At 47.5% G+C, this 18,523-nt stretch overlaps 8 protein-coding genes across 8 annotated transcripts; 6 read left to right on the top strand and 2 right to left on the bottom strand.

The window, feature by feature from the left end:
- Positions 1-2,512: 2,512 nt before the first annotated feature.
- On the top strand, positions 2,513-3,099 carry ONS95_010867 (uncharacterized protein; the record flags this gene model as incomplete). Its single annotated transcript, XM_058504449.1, has 4 exons — positions 2,513-2,561; positions 2,617-2,694; positions 2,744-3,006; positions 3,058-3,099. The coding sequence occupies 4 exons, from the start codon at positions 2,513-2,515 to the stop codon at positions 3,097-3,099; spliced, it is 432 nt and encodes a 143-aa protein (XP_058359005.1).
- Positions 3,100-3,123: 24 nt separating this feature from the next.
- ONS95_010866 (uncharacterized protein) lies at positions 3,124-3,395 on the top strand (the record flags this gene model as incomplete). The annotated part of the gene is made up of 2 exons (XM_058504448.1): positions 3,124-3,148; positions 3,199-3,395. The coding sequence occupies 2 exons, from the start codon at positions 3,124-3,126 to the stop codon at positions 3,393-3,395; spliced, it is 222 nt and encodes a 73-aa protein (XP_058359004.1).
- A 371-nt stretch (positions 3,396-3,766) lies between these two features.
- ONS95_010865 (uncharacterized protein) lies at positions 3,767-4,948 on the top strand. The gene is made up of 3 exons (XM_058504447.1): positions 3,767-4,020; positions 4,069-4,254; positions 4,311-4,948. Exons 1-3 carry the CDS (start codon positions 3,887-3,889, stop codon positions 4,879-4,881), a joined length of 891 nt encoding a protein of 296 aa, XP_058359003.1. The 5' UTR covers positions 3,767-3,886; the 3' UTR covers positions 4,882-4,948.
- A 2,772-nt stretch (positions 4,949-7,720) lies between these two features.
- On the bottom strand, positions 7,721-8,556 carry ONS95_010864 (uncharacterized protein; the record flags this gene model as incomplete). Its single annotated transcript, XM_058504446.1, has 2 exons — positions 7,721-8,401; positions 8,446-8,556. 2 exons carry the CDS (start codon positions 8,554-8,556, stop codon positions 7,721-7,723), a joined length of 792 nt encoding a protein of 263 aa, XP_058359002.1.
- A 320-nt stretch (positions 8,557-8,876) lies between these two features.
- ONS95_010863 (uncharacterized protein) lies at positions 8,877-13,069 on the top strand. The gene is made up of 5 exons (XM_058504445.1): positions 8,877-9,158; positions 9,217-9,760; positions 9,807-12,252; positions 12,308-12,881; positions 13,046-13,069. The coding sequence occupies exons 1-4, from the start codon at positions 9,148-9,150 to the stop codon at positions 12,478-12,480; spliced, it is 3,174 nt and encodes a 1,057-aa protein (XP_058359001.1). The 5' UTR covers positions 8,877-9,147; the 3' UTR covers positions 12,481-12,881; positions 13,046-13,069.
- ONS95_010862 (uncharacterized protein) lies at positions 13,063-13,602 on the top strand (the record flags this gene model as incomplete). Its single annotated transcript, XM_058504444.1, has 2 exons — positions 13,063-13,333; positions 13,442-13,602. 2 exons carry the CDS (start codon positions 13,063-13,065, stop codon positions 13,600-13,602), a joined length of 432 nt encoding a protein of 143 aa, XP_058359000.1.
- A 1,428-nt stretch (positions 13,603-15,030) lies between these two features.
- ONS95_010861 (uncharacterized protein) lies at positions 15,031-15,894 on the top strand (the record flags this gene model as incomplete). The annotated part of the gene is made up of 5 exons (XM_058504443.1): positions 15,031-15,034; positions 15,099-15,111; positions 15,173-15,411; positions 15,521-15,614; positions 15,699-15,894. The coding sequence occupies 5 exons, from the start codon at positions 15,031-15,033 to the stop codon at positions 15,892-15,894; spliced, it is 546 nt and encodes a 181-aa protein (XP_058358999.1).
- Positions 15,895-16,126: 232 nt separating this feature from the next.
- Positions 16,127-17,581, bottom strand: ONS95_010860 (uncharacterized protein). The gene is made up of 6 exons (XM_058504442.1): positions 17,339-17,581; positions 16,972-17,290; positions 16,754-16,873; positions 16,365-16,619; positions 16,217-16,308; positions 16,127-16,151 (listed from the first exon to the last, which is right to left on the bottom strand). The coding sequence occupies exons 1-5, from the start codon at positions 17,397-17,399 to the stop codon at positions 16,218-16,220; spliced, it is 846 nt and encodes a 281-aa protein (XP_058358998.1). The 5' UTR covers positions 17,400-17,581; the 3' UTR covers positions 16,127-16,151; position 16,217.
- Positions 17,582-18,523: the final 942 nt, after the last annotated feature.

The following is an 18,523-nucleotide window of genomic DNA, read 5'->3' as shown; positions in this document are numbered from 1 at the left end:
CATCCAATCTCGCAACGAATTCCATGCAATAATATTGAGAGCCTGGGATCAATACCACTTCCCCGGATCTCGACTCTCAAACTCGCTTGCGGAACATCCGGTCAGCACCGCTGCATCTACCGGGGTTCACCAACTTGTAAATAACTTTCTTGTTCACACTACTGGCGAGACTGGTGGGACAATTGAATGCGGGGGAAGACCAAAGACGGGGACATGAACCAGAAACGATCGAAAACCTGTCGTTTCTGTGCGATCTCCCGAGCTGGACGTGACCAATAGAATTGAAGGCATTAAGGGTCCCTCCGTGCTCTGTTGGCGGGTGTCTCCGCAGCTTTGCGCGATCAGGTACGGCGACATAACAGGTTGGTCCGTAATGCACTATTCCGCGGAAACATTCTGGTCAGGCTTGATGATCCGGGGATCTGGCCATAAGGGTCTTCTCATGGCATCGAGTCTAGTCGCTGGACCTCCATTCCGCCCCTCGAGGCTTTCAGCTGTCGCTAAGGATGAAAAGTTGGAAAGGTCAGATTCTGACTCCAGAAACGGCGGGCCTCCGTAGCGTTTTTGGATCCCATGCACGGCATCGACTTTAGGGACGAACATATGGCAGATGACAACACAAAGGTTCCCAAAAATATCAGAAGGTTACTGGTGAAGTCATAATAGAGTTTAGTCGATACTCGCTACGAGTACTTCACAAGGCCGGACTGTAGAAGGTTTTCAGATATGCTCGTCGGTGGGGGATGACCGCCTACTTATACAGACCCCGCCGTGCTGCATGCATGTTCACCGTGGGGTTTTTGATCTCGTTTACGATAGACCTTTGGGTCTATCTTGGTTGTAGAGTTTGTTTACAGTCCTCCCCTCGGTCCTAGCGTTAATTACAGAGCGGCTCAGTTTAATATTTAGACTTAAAAAGAAAGGATTTCATGCTGTTTTAAAAGGTGACACGGGATGATATAATATACTCTTAGTAAGTTAACAGAGCAACTGTGAAGGGAACTCTTTTAGTAGCGTAAAAGCAGCTGCCTAGACGCCAGTGGCGATTTAACGTTGGGACCGGGGGGGACTGTAAATTTACTACCCTCGCGAAGCGGCAGCATCCTCCCGGATGTCAACCAATCTTGGCAAACGACCCGTTCATACATCAACGACCTCGCCCAATACGGCTCTTTGTCTATCCAGTGGAAATTGAACCTCTTAGCAGTTAACACGGCACTTCGACAAACCTGCCTCCATGGCCTGATTTCTTCCAGTGACCAGGCTATTCTCCTTTCCCGCAAACTGCCAGTGTAGCATTTTTACCGCAAAGAAAATGGGGTCGGTGAAGTTTAGTCGGCAGTCCGGACTGGAAGGGAGCTGACCCATGTGAAAGGACCTGGATAGGTGAACTGGGATCTTAACAGCTGTACATGTCTGTCAAACTTTGATAACACTTGCATGCGAGGGTACACCACTGTTAGAGTTTGTCAATTGTTTGTTGGAAGTTTCCATGTTCATTGTACGGCTATATTGAGATACAGTCGCTATTTTGAGCTACAGTCACCCAAAAGATCATGGCCCTGGAATAATCGCTGTCGTCCCTACTTTTTATATGAAGACCTTACCCTCCACCAGCCAAATTCCCTCAAATCCACGTGGCAGTAGATCTGGACATCCAGGGTCTTGGATCTCAATAACCCTCCCCACTACTAGTACTCCTTATTGACAAGATTTACTCGATGCGTTCCAGCGACACTTTTGGTGCTCGCCAAAGTCGTTATTGCTGCTCCAACGGCCGCAAAGTTGAGTGAAGTTCTCGCTACCAGTGACTTGGAGACACGTTCGGTCACTCTTGTGAGAAAAGAATGGTAATCGCAGCTACTTCATGTAGGACTCCAGTGGTCGCTAATTCGTTATTTCAGGAGAGACCTCACCAAGACAGATCGGCTCTCATACATCAACGCCTTCAAATGTCTACAGTCCAAGCCGCCTCGATTTCAGAGCTTGTATCCCGGCTCACGGAACCGCTATGATGATTATCAAGGTTTGCACATCTCAATGACTGAGCAAACTCATATGACTGTATGAAATACACCAAAACTCGAGCTTGAATTCATTTAAGTCAAGTATAGGGACGTTTCCTCTCGTGGCATAGACAGCTTGTGTCTTTGTGTGAACAGGACTTAAGAAACACTTGTGGCTACAGTACTCCCCCCTGTCCCAACGTTAAACTGTGGGGCGGCTCTGTCTATCATTTATACTTAAAATAGAAGGATTTCATGCTGTTTTAAAGATTGACAAGGGGATAACGTGACGCGATTTTAGTATGTTAACAGAGCAACCGTGAGGAGGAGAACTCTCAAGAGCAGCGTAAAAGCAGCTGCCTAGGCGCCAGTGGCGATTTAACGTTGGGACAAGGGGGAGTACTGTACAAAGGCGCTCAGCCATACTGGGGTAAGTAGTTTCAGTACAGTATTATTGGAGCGAAGCTGACTCGAGCTAGATTGGTCTAAGGATTCGGGAAGCATAGATGCCTGGACCAAGTGACCCCCTTTTCGATCCCGTCTATGGCTTCGGAGGCCAGTTTCCCTACTTCCTTATTGGAAATGTCCTTTTTGGCTGATCAATCAACAGGAAATGGCGCATACATCGAGAACATCACCGGCTTGATCGACACCGCAGGCATCACGATTCCCGGCCGAACAGGCGGGGGTGAAGTAACCCAATTCCAGCGACCCTGCTCTTAGCTGATGATCAACAGGATGCGTCACTACTGGTCCCTGGGCAAATCTTATGGTCCCCATGGGGCCTGGCAACAACCTCAGCTGCAATCCTCACTACCTGCGACGAGACTTCGCTCCATCCTTGGCCATTTCGAAACTCAACTCTAGCGTTCTAGCATGGGTACAGCAGGCGGATACCTACGCACAGTATGACAGACGGGTTCAGTCAATGACACCTGATATTGCCGCCTTTGCAACCCATGGGGGCGGGCACTCTGGTGTCGGTGGTGCTGTTGGTGAGGTATATCTATTCTCCACCTGGATAAATTGAGCTTGACTAATTGATCGTCAGTTTTCCGACTTTTACTCATCTACTGGAGAGCCGATCTTCTAGATGCACCATTGTATGCTTCATAAGATGTGGAATGACTGGCAGAGACTGAGTAAGACCCATTGCGAATTAATCCCAGGATCATGCTGACCACATTTACAGACTGGACTGTTCGCAAAGATGAAATTGCGGGCCCTGACACTATGTGGGCATATCCATGGAACTACTTTGGCGACATTCCGTATCAAAACATCACTCTCAATACCACTCTGTCATATGGTCCTCTTAGCCCCACTATCAATATCGGCCAGGTAATGGATATATCACGCGTAGATCTGGGAGCAGACGAATATGCTTGAATGCGAGGAGAGAATAGATGAGGACGTACGTAATGCAAGTAATCATAAAGTAATGGGAATCTACTTTTTCATTCAGCCCCTGAACTATGTTGCCATCGGAATGCGCAAAAGCCATCATGAGGTGGTTGGTATGATAATTAGCGGCCCAAGTTTCTCTCGCTTAGCACTCGCTATTGAAATCCTACAAAGACAAAGACAACAAGAGCTCCCCTAAATCATCTCGGATAAAGGAGTAAACAAAGGTTGTCCAGGCTTGGAAAATTATGGTGTACATATCTGATTGGACCGCTTTCCCTACCAATTGCGGGGTAGTGCTTCCCCTGCCCTGGCTAAAGTGCGGGGTAGCTTTTCTCTCCACCTCACCCCACATTCCTCTGACGACCTCTCAATTGCACTTCATAACACTCCAGAAGTATATCCTCGAAGTCACTTCATTAAATCCCAATCCAGCGGAGGGACGCAGTGCCCAATCTTACAATCATACTACGAATATGTCGAAGGGAAACGTGACCTACATCACCTACAATGCGGGCATCGACGGAAAGCATCTCCACCTGGGGAACCTAGTTCACGACTTCAAGAATCCAAGTTTCTATGAACCTCACGTTGAGAAGGCTTATACCGAGTAAGTAGTCAAGCTGACTGTCTTGATCGTAGAGCTAATAGTTCTCAGCATTCAAGACACTCCTCCAGATTGGGCAGAGCTCACACAGTTGGGAAACTATGCATTGACACTTGGAGCTGGTTCCGAACAAGGTCACGATGCCAGCAATCCATCCACAGGATCTGTAGACGACTCTGAAGGTCCAAGATACCGAGTAGCAGCCGCAGAAAAGGCCACAAAAGTCGAGATCAAGGAGTAAGTGGCCAATCTTGTCCTATCCCGGAACGAATCACTAACTTCTCCCCTTCCAGCCCCGAAGAGTTCTTCGAATCAATCACCCTCTCCTCCCCCGAAGCCAAGAAATGGCTCTCCTCCCACCTCTCCGCCGCCGAAACCCTCGCAAAAGGCGACAAGTCCGCACGCCCAGACATTTGGATGCTCACCGGCCTCGTGCTCATGCAACACGCCACATGGACCAGTCTCTCCAGCAAAGACCAAGGTTTCATTGCAGGCGAGAAAGCCCCCTTCGACCCCACTGGCGTCTCCAACATCCGGCGCCTCTCAATCAGCGAGAACATCAAGCCGACATTTGGATTCCGCGCTGGCGACGAGGAGAAGGCTAAACATATTTCTGGTGCGGTCATACATGAGACTGGGAAGTATCCTGGTACGAGGGGATGGGCTGCGCAGTGGCAGAAGATTGAGTTTCAGATTGGAGGGACGGAGAAGTGGAAGGAGGGGGTGAAGAGTTTGTTGAAGTTGAAGGATGGGGTGGCGATGGTGAGGATTAATGAGGATATTTATGCGAAGAGTGAGGGGGAGAAGAGTGTTGAGCTGGATGATAAGTATTGGGAGGCTTTCATCGATGCAACTGATGATTAGTCTAGAAGTCCATGTTGAGTTTGAATCAGCTATGTTGGTAGCTATATCTTGCTACTTTTGGAGCCAATCAAAGATTTTGTTCATTTTCACAGGTCTGGAGACTGCCCGTTTATTCTCTCTCTTTGCTCATTTCCATTTGGATCTTGACCAAGCCGAGACAGCTGTCGTCCATCAATCACCTCCGAACTTCTTACCACTCATTACATCGTGAGTATTGTCCATTGAGGCAGTCATTGCTTCCTTAATTCCAGTCTGGCGGCATTAGTCAAATTACCTTCCTCAAGGTCAACACGCCCCTTTTGCAGGCCCACTTCTCTCGCTTAAACATATGACCCACCCGCATGTTTGTTCTTCCCCTGAATGAAGACAAGATCATTACAAAGATTCTCAAAATCCCAAAGAAACCAAACATAGATTCGCAAGAGGCAACCTGGATGACGAGATTTTGACGACCCGGTAGAGCAAAGTTGTGTTAGCAAGGCATGGGATTTAGTTTCCATATTTCTCGTTCTGTGCTTTTCACTTTTCATGGAAAGATTAGTTGTATTTGAGGAGTCAATGCAATTGCTCAACTAGGAGACTCGGGACAAATTGGAACTAAGAAGAAGAGTGTAACGATGATAGAATGAATACTGAGAGTCAAGAGGTACTACAATGGAAATACGCAGCAACTGGAGGCTGAAATGAGAATGTTATCACATATCGTGAAAGAAGTGATGAGGAATGGGGATGAGAGGAAGAAACCTTCTCAAGAATGGAAAAGATATGAAACCAATCCAAAAAATAAAGAGACAAAACAAAAAGGGAAAATGAACAAGAAAATAAAGATAATTCCCACCACGGGCCGAAACTTCTTCCTCCTCCTCCTCTGAAGCTCACTCCCCAATCTCCATCCCACCCTACCTGTCCGTATTCACATCCATCAACCTCTCCTCACCACCAACAGAACCCTCATCTCATCTCATCTCAAGATCCTCACTTCTCCCTCTCCATCCCCCACCTCCACCATGAAAAATCCTCAAATGCTCCTCCAACCCATCCCGCCTACTAAACCCCTTAACCCTACTCTTCTTCTGTGCTTTACAACCTACATACGGACAATAAACCCTTGACCTGTTTCCCGAGTGGCTCTCGATGTGTCGGTTGAGATCTTTGGCTGTGTCGTATGCCCAGTTGCAGGAGGGGTGTGGGCACGGGTGGGTGTGGGAGTAGGTGAGGATGTGGGTACTGATAGGGGAAAGGGGTGGTTCTTAGTGTGCTTGTTTGGTTGAGGGAGGAAGAGTGAGGGGTAAAGGGGAATGAGGAGGGAAATGGAGAGGTGGAATGTGGTGGACGTCAGTGAAGGGGAGAAGAAAAGGGGAGATTTACAGGGCGCGGGTATAAGAGGAGAATTTGTCACGGGGACAGAGTGGACATCCGAACTTGTTGTTGGGGAGAGATATAGGAGAAAGTACTGCTGCTGTAGTTGATGAATTTGGCGGTGATAATAATGGTGGAGACAAAGTTAGAGGGCGAGGAGCCAGAGGAGCGAGAGAAGCTAAAGTTGGGGCCCTGGCTTGAGTCGATGTCGGTGAAAGCTGGTCCGGAGGAGGAGAAGGCGACGATTGGATGCTCGATGGAGTTGACGAGTTTGGAAAGCTGTTCGATGGCGTAGCGAATTGACGTCTCGCAGTACATCCTTGTGTTCCAATTTCAGAGCTTAATATCGCTGTAGATGCATTGTCTTGTGAATTTGAGTGGGGAGAAGGAAAGTTCAGTTGACGGTTGTGCTCGTCGGCTTCATTTGTTTGATTGTTTGTGCTTGTGATGAGCTAGCGAGACTTAGTTTATATTCACAATTTTATATTTGCAATATTCACTCACATTTTGAGGATTTGCCATGGATGAACAGTGTTCATGGTCCACACTCGGCAAGATATCTCTGTGGGTTACTGGTTGCGTCCAGGAGGCACTCTATGCAGAAGTGGAGGATTGGGTGACCTTTTCAGCCTCTGATAGAAGGAATGGAGATGGGGTTCTATGTGCCACTAAATGCTTGGTTGAGCTTGAGACCAAGATCGAGTTTGCGTTTGCGCATGGTTGAATTGGGATCGTGATTATGTGTACAAAACTGAAAGCTTGGGTATCAAAGGCAGTTCCGATGTGGATTGGGGGTCGGTATATATGCCGTGAGCAGAAGCCAAGATCTGAAGGTTACCAATATGGACGGTAGAACTCAGTAGGCGTTACTTTTCACGAATATGACCGAAGCGCAGTCCACAGTGATGCTCAGTTGTGGTGAAATGAAGGCTGCCTGCAGAGGCCACCAATGAGAGTTTTCAACCAAACTCCAAGCCTCGTGCTTGACACCATGCCAGATCAAAACGATAAATCAACCCTTGGATAACGAGTCTACTCCACACGCAAAGGTTGAAGGCCGCCAATCAATACCTTTCCCCACCGCATATAGAAATGCGTGCAGACCCGCTGTGCTTAAGCTGCAGGCGTTACTGGAGGCCACTAACTGCAGTGAAGGATATTCATCCTGGAATATGCAGCCTCGCCATACATAAATCATTAAATGCCAGACAGCTGAAGTCGGCCTTCGGATTACCAATCTGCTGTTTGTTGGCTTCCAGCGATTTGTTCCAATTGTGGACTGGGTCTGCCACTCAGGGAAGCTTTGCAATGAAGGCGGAGCGCTGAGGGAAGAAATAGAAACGTCATCATGCTGGAAGAGTTTGTTTGAGCGAGAGACTTCTCATTTGAGGATACGAGAAATCCCCAAGGTCGGAAAACCCCTGTACAAATATACGGCTTCCCTCAGTGGAAATATAACGAAGACGACATTCGCCTTATGTCAATACATTGTCCACCCACCGCTCGCATTGATCGTCTGACCTGTCACCCACCGACTGTCCTCACCTGCCAGCCAACAAACAACCGCCGCCACTTCCTCCACAGTCCCAACTCTATTTTGCAATGGGGTTTGTGCCTTCTGCATATCCACTATATCCTTTGGTATATTATCCAGCATCTCGGACTGTACCGGACCAGGGTTCACCGCATTGACCGTCGTCCCATTCTTACCCAATTCCGCAGCCCAGCATCGTGTCAGACCTTCCAAAGCAGCCTTACTAGAGCAGTATAAACCCAATTCCTTGAATCCGGCTCGGCTGCCAACGGAACTGATATTGATGATCCGGCCGTTGGCGGAGAGGTATGGGAGAATAGCTTGGGTGATCAATAGGGCACCGCGGACGTTGAGGTCGTAGACATAAGCGAAGTCAGAAGTTGTGATAGAGCCCAATGGCTTGACTACTTCGCATCCTGCGTTGTTGACTAGTATGTGGATTTTTGTTTCACGGCCTTCAGCTTCGAACCATTTCTTGATTGACGGCGCAATATCTTCGATTGCTTCTGGGCTTCGAAGACCGGCTTGAATGCTGAAAACTCGAGGTTTGTTAGGAAGAGATGTAATACGGCCTTGGAGACCAGTGGTAGCTGGATTGGAGCTTGGAGAGGAGTGTATGATAATTACCTAGGGGTGTAAGTACACACTATCATAGGGGTGGACCTACTTACATCGGCTCCTCTACTTGCAAGCTCGAGGCTCATCCCTTCACCAAGCCCCCGAGATCCACCTGTAACGATAGCAGTCTTGCCCTGCAATGGCAGGGCGGATTGACTTGCCATGATGTTTGAGGAGCTTGGCAGAAATTGGTGACAAGAAAGACGCAACACAGATAACAGGAGGATATTGCGGATTGATATCTTGCCAGAGTAATAGAAAGAGATTTAGCTTTTTTGAAGAGAACCTACTATCTCTTATAGATCAATGCAGTGCATTCATACCTGGTACGCTGATGTGATATGATCTTGTTGGAACAAAGCTGTTCTTTAGCCCCAATGCCCGAAATCGTCACTAACTGATCTCTTCGGCGATCGGTGATAAGATAAGGAAGCACACTTTTCCTTCTGCAGCCATCCGGAAGACATTGAAGCTTCCACCCGGCTTTGTGCTACCAAGCCGCATCTCGACCATCATCACTCAGCACTATTCCAATTCGCATCCACCAGGCAGTGTCGCTACCACGTATATGCCGCTCCATTGAGGGCATTCCCAATTTGTCCTTGCTCGCTCTGCTGCCTCCAGCAAGGTAGATCTGTCTCGTATTGCGAGTACCTGTCAAACCTTTCAACCCCGCAGTCCCGCATTGCATCGAAGCTTAAGCAGGTCAAAGCCTGCTCTCGAACCAGCATCCTGGACTGCAACACTTCGCAACGATGTCTTCTGGGTCAGTGCTATCTGCGAAATTTCCAAACTGACGACAATACTGATCGTGCTATTTACAGATCTCTCAAGGATCTATCCAAGTCGATTGCAGCCTCCGCATCAAATCTCACTCTCCCACTTCCCGCCGAGCTCAGGCAGGTCATAGACGCATACCTCGAGAAACATGCAGTCTACGACGATACAGACTCCCAGCGTCTGCAAGAAGAACTGTTGACATTCTACCAATCCTCCATCCTCGATCATCCCACACGTCTTGCGCCTTTCCTTTCAATTCTTCGATCCTTAAAGCCAAATCTCAAAGGATCTGGCAGGGAGCTACAATGGTGGGACAGACTTTCGGGGCCTATCATTATAAACTTGGGAGTTGAAAAAGGACTGGCATTTGAAGCTAGAGACACATTGCTTGGAATTCTGATATATGATGAGGAAGAGGAGGAGCATCTGAAAGATGCCAAAGCCAGCAGTGCAGCAGTTGCAGATAACCTAATGTCTACCTGGCTGGCAAAATCGAAATTGGCATTGGACGAACTCAACGAGCATGCAAGGTTTGTCGAGAGCCAGATTCAATTGATCTTGTTGGCATTCGGAAAGAAGAGGCCAACAGTAAGCTTACTTCAAAGTTCTCGGAATCGTGTACTGACTACATTAGGACTTCTTAACAACCATCAATAAATTCTTTGTGCAGAAGGATAGCCGCATACTTTCTCTGTCTCTGCTCTGCGAATTTTTCCGGCATCAACCTCCGCATCTGCACCAACTTTTACAAACTCCATTATTCGACAATTTGCTACGATGCCTCCAAATCGATACATCGACCAGGGTTATATCATTGGCTATGACAGCTTTGATCATGTTCCTGCCACATATTCCAATATCATCCTCCAAGCATCTACCTGCATTGTTCAACATTTACAGTCGCATGCTATTCTGGGACAAGGAGCGGAAAGCTGCTGAAGTTGTGCCCCAGCCAACTGATGATGATGAGGAGCCATCTGCAACGGACGACGGAAAACAATGGGAAAAGCTCTCCTACTTGTTGGAATCAGAAGATGATACTGTACCCGAGCTCCTGCACTATTTTACGTTTCTGTATGGCTTGTATCCCATCAACTTCATGAGCTATATTCGGAAACCCCAGAGATACCTTCGACATGCGAATTTCCCAGGCGCCGATGACCTCGATATTGAGCCTACGGAGATCAGACAACGCTCTGAAGGATTTAGACAAGTTCACTTGATGCACCCGAATTTCTTCATGCTTACACTGGAGACTGAACTCACAGACACACAACGATGGCAGAAGAGCTCAGCTCCGGATGTTGTCGCGGAATGCATGGCCCTCTATGTGCCTGGTGAAGTTCAGCACCATATTCCGCGAGCGAAGGGAGCAATAAAGAAGGTGGAGCTGAACACGGACGTCCCAGAGCATCCACTTCTTGACTCGGATGCAACGCCGTTTCAGTCGAGACAAAATAGCTTGCGAGATACTCGATCAACTGTAGTGGTATCACCTGAAGGTTTCCGTTCCTCTTCTGGCCTCCACAGAAAGCTTTCACAAACATCCCAATCCTTGCCATCTGTTGCAGACTCCCCACCGCTGCAACCCTCCGACCGTCATGATAGCCCAACTATCCCACCACAAATCCTTGGTTCACATCACAATCAGCTCTCTGATATGCTTGGCTCGCAGATCTCAACTCGGGGAAGCCTCTACAGAGTCTTTACTAACGATTCTGAAGCTTCTCTTCCCTTGTCACAGGGTACTGATGCACTTCACATGAGCGGTCTGTGGGATACTCTGACAAGAGAGACGATTCCCCGCTCCCCCTCTTTGAGACCAACGACTGGCCCTGCCGGTGCCAAAGTTGCGTATCTCCAGCGTGAAATCCAACTACTGAAGAACGATTTGAACTTTGAGCGCTATCTCAAACAGCAGCACCTGTCTCATATTGGCAAAATACGCAGGCAGCAGATCAGAGAAGCTAGAGTGGAAGCAGAGACACAGCATCTGTTCAACTACAATCGTGGTCTGAAATCCAAGCTTGTAGAGGCGAAGAGACAGAACGTCCAGATGAAGAAAGAGACTGAAAAATCGAAGACTCATTCGAGAAAGTGGGAAGCCGACCTGACTGCCAAATTGCGTGTTCTCCGAGAAGAGCAGAGGAAATGGAATATAGAGCGAGATCAGCTCCTATCTGACCTCGCCACACAGCGAGATAGCAACACGAAGTTGAAAAATATCACGGTGGAAGCTGAGAGCCGAGCGCTGGAAGCAGATCAGACCGCTGATAGTGTGAAAAGTAATCTCGAGGAGTTCGAGCGCTTGCGAAAGCAATCTGACGAGATGTCCAAGAGGATCATGCAGTTTGAAGCAGACGCACGAGGAGCTGAAGTTGCCAAGGAGCTTAAAGAAGCTGCCCTCAGCCGTGTCCATCTCCTGGAAATGGAGCTTGCTGCAAGAGATGAGGAGCTCGCGAAGGCGAAAGCTGCATTTGAGGCGGAGTTAGAGAGTATCCGGAATCGAGACCGAGATGATGCACGTTCGTTCAGAAGCAACGAGTCGGAGCGAGCTCACCTCTCACATGTCTTCCTCGACACAACAATGGCAGCTTCACGACATCGGATCAACGAACTCACCATGTCTCACGGCCATCTGCTTAAACGATATACCCGTCTCCAAGCATCATACACTGAGCTTCGGGAACATGTCGAAGATCTCCAAGGTGGTGATGAGCCACTGCTTGGCGGCTCCTACACATTTTCGAATAATTCGCCTACCAATCGGTTCAAGAGCCGGGGTCATGCTCGTTCTGATCCAGAACAGCCTACGATATTTGAAGGCGGTCCTAATGCTCCCTTCCCTGTCCGACCGGCCAGGCTAGATACCTCGTACCGTCACGGCTCACCAGCTGATGGTCGAAGTCCCGTCTCAGCGGGTGGATACCCCGCTCAACACTTCCAAGCGCCGCAGCCGTATGGACCACCTAGCATGGCGGGTACAAGGAAGAGCGCTGAGAGCGGTGAAAGTCAAGGGAATGGTGGATCCGCGCCGCCGAAAATCAAGCCGCAGAGTGATGTTAGGGTGTTTGGTCGTGGTAAGTTTAGTGATGATGATTGATCATGCATGTCTTGCTGATGAGTGATAAACAGGTGGAGTTCAAAACATTGGCAAAAAAGAAAAAGACAAGAAGGACAAAGCGAAGGAGAAAGAAGCAAAAGATCAGGCGAAAGGTGAAGGTCCTTCTACACCTGAAGCACCGTCGAAGAAAGACAAGAAGCTTGGTGTTGGCATGAGGGGTATCAGAGGATTTGGGAATATTTGATTGGTTCAAAAGGGACAAAGGAGGAAGGAGTAAATTCTTGGATTTGTACAGTTTGTATATTTTGGTGGCATTACAGGCGCGGGTAGGGTAGGTTGCATTTTCGGGTGTGGAAAAAGTGTTTCTGGGATACGGCGTTCAGGTGTTTTCATCACGGTGATGTATATTTACTTGGGACTTTCGGAGCAGCCTTAATCAGCATCAAATCTTTGAGCGATGGTAGTATAATTTGGTTGGACACTCAGCTTTCTCAAGATCAACATGCTCGAGCTTGTGGAAAGTGATGCCAGGAGAAACGCTGACTGCAGAAAGGCTATGAGAGTGATCAACCATCAGTACCCGGGGGACTTTCAGCTTTCACTTTAGATTCAAGGCACAATCAATGTATGACAGCATAAACAAACGTAGGTATTCAATCCTACTGTCATGAATTCTTTTCTCGAATTATATAAATACCTACCCTTCCACCCTCTGTCTTCCTCTCATCACACTCATCAACACTCTCTATCCTATCCCTCTGATCTCATCTCATCACCCAATAACACAACACAACACTAAACAAGCCAAGCCAACCCAACCGCTAAAATGCAGTTCCAACTCTCCACCACCAAAACCAACCTCCTCGCCGCCCTCGCAGCATTCTCCTTCGCCATCCCAGCCGTCACAGCCATGAACAGCAACGGCTGCAACGTGCAGCACTTCAGCGGCAACGGCGGCAACGAGTTCACCATCTACTGGGAGAACGTCCCGTCTCAGTCGATGTCGAGCATCTGTGACGCTCTGGACAAGAAGGTTAGACAGCAGGCTAGCGATTATGCTATTCAGGCTATTAGTGTTAAGGATGGGTATACTATTGGTGGGTTTTGCCTTGATTTTTCCTCCTCACGGTCTATGTTCAGTCATTTCCTCTTCTGTTGATAGAAAATGTTGGCTGACATGTTTATCTTTTTTTCTGGGCGTGTAGATTGCGCCACCTTCGGCACCAACAACATGTGGACCAAGATCCGTCTCAACAAGCAGTCTTGCGGCCGACAAGAGGAGTTCATCGGTATCAAGGTGCAAGAGACGATCGGTAGCGCTGGGAGCCTCAATAAGGACCTCCCCTGCGATTTGAGCCGGTGTTAATCAGTTACCGACTGTTGAGTAAGTTAGTTTTCTCTTTTCTTGCTGCTTATATGGCTATCCACAAGTATTTCTCTAGTCCCCTGAGCCTTATGAAAAAGAAACAAAAACTGACTTCGTGAACTTCAGGGACCATTAAACGACACGGTTCTGTGCAGGGGGCTGGCAAGACGGATCTTAGTCGTTTCTTCCAGCCCTGGCAAGCAAAGCAAAGCAGAGACCTGTCGTGTATGGAACTTTCAAAAGTCTGATCTTGTCTGATGAATATCTTTCTGGCTGGCTGTTGTTCTCACATTAGCTTTCGTTACTTTCTTTTGACAGCGCTGTCACCTACTTTCCTCTATACGCGTCCCGATTGGGCAATCAACCCTCATTTTGTACTAGAAGAGAGCTCTAATCGTCGATGCGAGTGGAAATAAAGCATATTGTGTTCTTTCAATTTCAATTTCGCGTCTATTTCGTTCTACACTTCAACTTAGTCAGAAACGTGTTGGGAGACTTTTCGGTTTAGGGATGCGATTGTTTGGTTATGGTTACCTGGTTTCGCGTAATGTTTGGTAATGTAAACATTCAACGATCAGCTCCCACTTAGCTACCTAGAGCTATTAGCCTGCTCATGCCCCTTGAGTGTTAGCTCGCAGTTCAATACACACTTTGTGTAAAAGGTATGGGGATGCATGTATGTTCCAACAAGACCAGTATATATCCGATTACACTCGTACTTGGTGCAAGCTTCAATGCCAAGCTGATGCATTTCTTATATTTGACATTGACTTCTTTTCCGAACAATAAATTGGAGCCATCTACAAGGAAGAGCGGTGGTCAATATCCCGACTTTCCATGGACGTCACAAACGTGGGTGAGCGGGAAAGTCTTGGCCAGAATAAACCCAACACCTTGATGGCTACTTCCAAGAAATCATTTCTCCTTCACCGAGAAATGCTGTTTTCTTATTCGCAGAAACACAAGTAGAAGCTCTATTGCCAAGTTGTTAAATCGAGCAGGTTTTTACTTTTCGCGACTTGCATGGTGTAAAGGTGGATTTCGTCAGTTACCTCCCCAGCCATTTACACTACCATGATGGATTTACTTGCCCTTTCAACATCAGATGCCAAGATAGTCAGACCATATACCAAGAGATGTGGAGTCTTTTAGATATCGGCATCTGAGTGAGATAATCTTGTTCAAGGCCAGGAGGTATATCAGCTCCTGTTCCCGTCGCGGACCTGCGTATCTCCCTCACCTCTACACGCCAACCACTTCTCTTATTCATTCAGTCACTGCCTTTACTGCTTGATCCCCGGACGTCACTCGTTTAGCCTATCAAAAGGAAGACTACAAATGCCCTTGTTCTCGTCGCAGCATTAGCTACTGTGTCCTTGGCCCAAGACCCAGGACCCTCACCAAGAAACTCATTTGGCTGTGAACCTTATGGGTAAGTTTCTCACCTGCCCCTCACTTCCAATACCTGGAAAACTGCTAACATTATTTTCTAACAGAGACCATTGGTACGTACACGAATCTTAAACCTCAATTATAAATCTTGAAATTTAACAAAAGCTCATATCCTCAGGCACTGTGACGGCCCGATCACCCCTTCAGCAACACTTCCAAGCACCTCCGTAACCGCAGCCCCAGCTATTACAGCTATGCCACAACATCTTCTGCAGTGGAGGATCACGATAATGATCATGACCATGAACATGACCATGAACATGACCATGACCATGAGGACGAGCATGACGACCACTCATCTGGGACAGGCTCATTGGCACCATCCCCAACTGAATCAATTGGCTGTGAACCTCATGGGTACGCCTCCTCTTCTGACCCCCAGATGCATTGATTTCATCTCCAATAATATACAGTGACTAATCTCAACATCACAACAGAGACCACTGGCACTGCGATGCCCCCGTAGCTGCTCTCACGACCGGTAGTGCCAATGCTACAGCAAGCGGAAGCGTCACGCTTGCACCGAGCCCAACTGAGTCAGTGGGATGTGAACCCCATGGGTACGTACCTTGTCATCAAGTATTCTCTGCTTTGTTTGTTTTGTTTTGCTTTGGGTAGTAGCTGATGGTAGATTTGCGATCCAGAGACCATTGGCATTGCGACGGGCCGGCAGTAACTTCTTCACCACTCGCTAGTGCTTCTGCGAATGTTACGGCTCCTGTGACGACTGCTGAGCCGAGTTCGACTTTTGTTCCTTCGAGTGCTGGTGTGTTGCAGAGTACGAAGCTTGGTGTAGTTGGTGGCCTGTTGGCATTTACTTTGGCTAGCTTCGCGCTCTAAGGGGTTTGAGAGGATGAACGAATGGTAAAGGAATTTGGAAGCGGGTGAGTTGTGCGGTTAGAATAGTTGTATAAAGGGAGAACGGGGAACACGCATAAGTAATTTCTTGTACTAATGCAACCCATTGATCATGACACGCGTGTTCTCGTTGGGATTCAGGCAAGCAATATTTGGTTTCAATTTGCGAGTGGTTTTTGGTTGCACGGTTGGAAAGACCTCGGTGTTGTTAATCTATTTTTGAGTCTCGGTTCTAAAATCTGCAGACAAATAGATTAAGGTTAAACATTACAGTAACATACGTAACGGAGTTATAAACACCCACCTTAAAGCAACACCGCAGCAATCACAGCACCAGCCACCAACCCAACCATCATCCCAACACCCCTCCCACGCATCAAATTCTCCGCTCCAGACCTACCAACTCGTCAGTCACAACTCCATAACTTCTCACCAAGCCACTTGATACTCACGCAGCTGAACTCGTCCCCGCCGCAGGGCCGCCGCTCCCTGTCGTCGTCGGACTCCCACCAGATCCACCATTCACCTCCGAAGAATTCCACGTATTCTTCTCATCCGGTGTCCAACACGTGAAGCCAACTCCCACATCATACTGTTTGGGTGTGAATGTGAGAGATGAGAGGTTCTTGCCGAGAGCGACGCAGTCGAGAGAGCCGGTTGATTTTACGATTAAGTAGCCGATTGTTTTGAGGGAGGGGAGGGAGATTCTGGGATTAGTGAGTAGGGTGTAGAGAGATGGTGAGGTTGAGGTTGAGGGATGAGGTGGTGGAGAACATAGACTGGAAAAGAGGAAAGAGGAGAAGAGAGCAAGAGAAATGGAGAGGGAGAGGAGTGAACGTACGAGTCGAAGTGGCCATCGAGGAGACCGCCTCCAGTGACGTTTGCCAGAGCTGGGAGGGTCAGAGTTTTGGTCTCATAGTTACCAATTAACACAATATCTCCCGTTATCGTGTTAAGTTTTCTAGAGCTCATCAGTCTTTGCTTTGCACCACATCACGCATGACTACACAAAGGCACCTTCAAATCGCAGAATCCTCCTCAGGAAAGCACAAAACTCACGGAAAGTCCACACTCGTCAAATTATCCAAATACCCAAACAATACACCCCCAGAAGTCGTATTCACCAAATCTGGCATCGACACCGTCGTAACTCTATCATCGACGCGCTGCGACCCTGTAAATTTCGGACCAAGATACCCTGCGCTGAACTTCCCGATGTTTTCTACACCGGGGAGATTGAATGGGCCTGAGAAAGCGTGAGAGGGTCCAACCATGTATTCTAGTGAGGGGCAGCTGGAGTAGAAGGATAGCTGGGTGCTGTTGTCGATTGTCACGAGTAGGTCGTCACATGACAAGCCTGTGTCGGAAGTGTCTTGGGCTGCTTTGTGTCAGTAGATCGCGATTATTATATTGATAGATCATATACCGTAGGTGAACCTAACGGTAGCCAGGAGAGCTCCAAGGAGAAGAGATCGGGAGTGCACCATCGTGTTGATCTTGAAAGACTGTGGCAGAATTGCACGTTGGTTTGGTCCGATAATGTCTTCACAATGCTCTAAAATACCAACGACAGAACCTTCCGACAAAAGTAAACGAGCGACGATGTACACCGAACCGACTATCCAAAGCAAGAATTAAAGAAGATATATTTCCAGAAAGATGACTGCTCCACCATCCCATATGACCTGCAATCTTTTCAAGTGGCTGTGTCCCTGACTAGATCGCCTCGCTTAAAATCAAGTGTATGAGATTCAGGGGTTTCGAGCTTCTATTTTCCGTCTAGCCTCACTTAGCTGTGCGGCACGGTAACCCAAGACCAGGTAATCTCGGCAAAACCGATCAGAATTTGTATTTTGCCTAAATTTGAGAATTGATAGATGCGAGTTATTCCCCTAACCTTGCAATTAGGATTTTCTCGTAATTCTATACATCAATAAATTCTCCGACCGATTCAGGACATGCATAAACGGGCGCGTCTTGGAAAGAACTCTCATAATCTGAAGATTCAGACCGTACGAGGTCGCTGCAATGAATTAACTTGCATATTCACGTCTAGTGTTCTTCGTCTTGTCGCTCGAGAATAGATTCGAGCCCGGGATGCGTTGTGTCTGTGCATAGACAAAGATTCTTAACTTTAAGTCGCTGTTACATTCTTGGGGCAGTCTGCCAAGCGAGCTCGCTAAACTTGATGTGATACTTCGTTTGAACAACAACAAAGCAAACAAGAGCGCATCGAATGCGAAGCGTGAGTCTGTAGGGCGATGCACCCAAAGACTAATATTAGAGTGATTTAGTAACTGCGCATTTCACACGAACTGAGTTTGCCGCTATACCCTTTTTTAACAAATGCGCAGAACCTATATATTCTTTGTATTTGGACATTTAGTTGTAAATATTTCGGTTTTAAAGCTTTAAGTTTAAAGGTCTTGTTTCAGCTCTTAAGACCCTCTCTTAAATCTCTTATACTATTAGTTACCTCACCTAAATAATATACTTTTCTCTTGATTCAGTTTTATAAAATACACAGAAGTACATGATTCGAACTTCGTAATTTGATTTTGAATTGTTAACTTGCAAGGGTATTAACTGCGTATTTCACAAGTAGGAATAT

Source organism: Cadophora gregata (assembly GCF_030347475.1).
Source record: "Cadophora gregata isolate MNR1 chromosome Unknown scaffold_5, whole genome shotgun sequence".
Classification (NCBI taxonomy): Eukaryota; Fungi; Ascomycota; class Leotiomycetes; order Helotiales; family Ploettnerulaceae; genus Cadophora; species Cadophora gregata.
Note: the sequence above shows the minus strand (reverse complement) of the source record. Positions and strands in the feature narration are given on the sequence as shown.

What these genes read in the sequence shown, in the direction of transcription:
- ONS95_010863 (XM_058504445.1), top strand. An exon ending in TCGGAAAGAAGAGGCCAACA is followed by an intron (nt 9,761 to 9,806) that starts GTAAGCTTACTT and finishes TGACTACATTAG; the next exon opens with GACTTCTTAACAACCATCAA. An exon ending in TGTTAGGGTGTTTGGTCGTG is followed by an intron (nt 12,253 to 12,307) that starts GTAAGTTTAGTG and finishes AGTGATAAACAG; the next exon opens with GTGGAGTTCAAAACATTGGC.
- ONS95_010860 (XM_058504442.1), bottom strand. Translation starts at nt 17,399, where the DNA reads ATGGTGCACTCCCGATCTCTTCTCCTTGGAGCTCTCCTGGCTACCGTT. An exon ending in TTGACGAGTGTGGACTTTCC is followed by an intron (nt 16,874 to 16,971) that starts GTGAGTTTTGTG and finishes GATGAGCTCTAG; the next exon opens with AAAACTTAACACGATAACGG. An exon ending in GCGGGGACGAGTTCAGCTGC is followed by an intron (nt 16,309 to 16,364) that starts GTGAGTATCAAG and finishes ACGAGTTGGTAG; the next exon opens with GTCTGGAGCGGAGAATTTGA.
- ONS95_010865 (XM_058504447.1), top strand. Translation starts at nt 3,887, where the DNA reads ATGTCGAAGGGAAACGTGACCTACATCACCTACAATGCGGGCATCGAC. An exon ending in GTTGAGAAGGCTTATACCGA is followed by an intron (nt 4,021 to 4,068) that starts GTAAGTAGTCAA and finishes AATAGTTCTCAG; the next exon opens with CATTCAAGACACTCCTCCAG. An exon ending in ACAAAAGTCGAGATCAAGGA is followed by an intron (nt 4,255 to 4,310) that starts GTAAGTGGCCAA and finishes CTCCCCTTCCAG; the next exon opens with CCCCGAAGAGTTCTTCGAAT.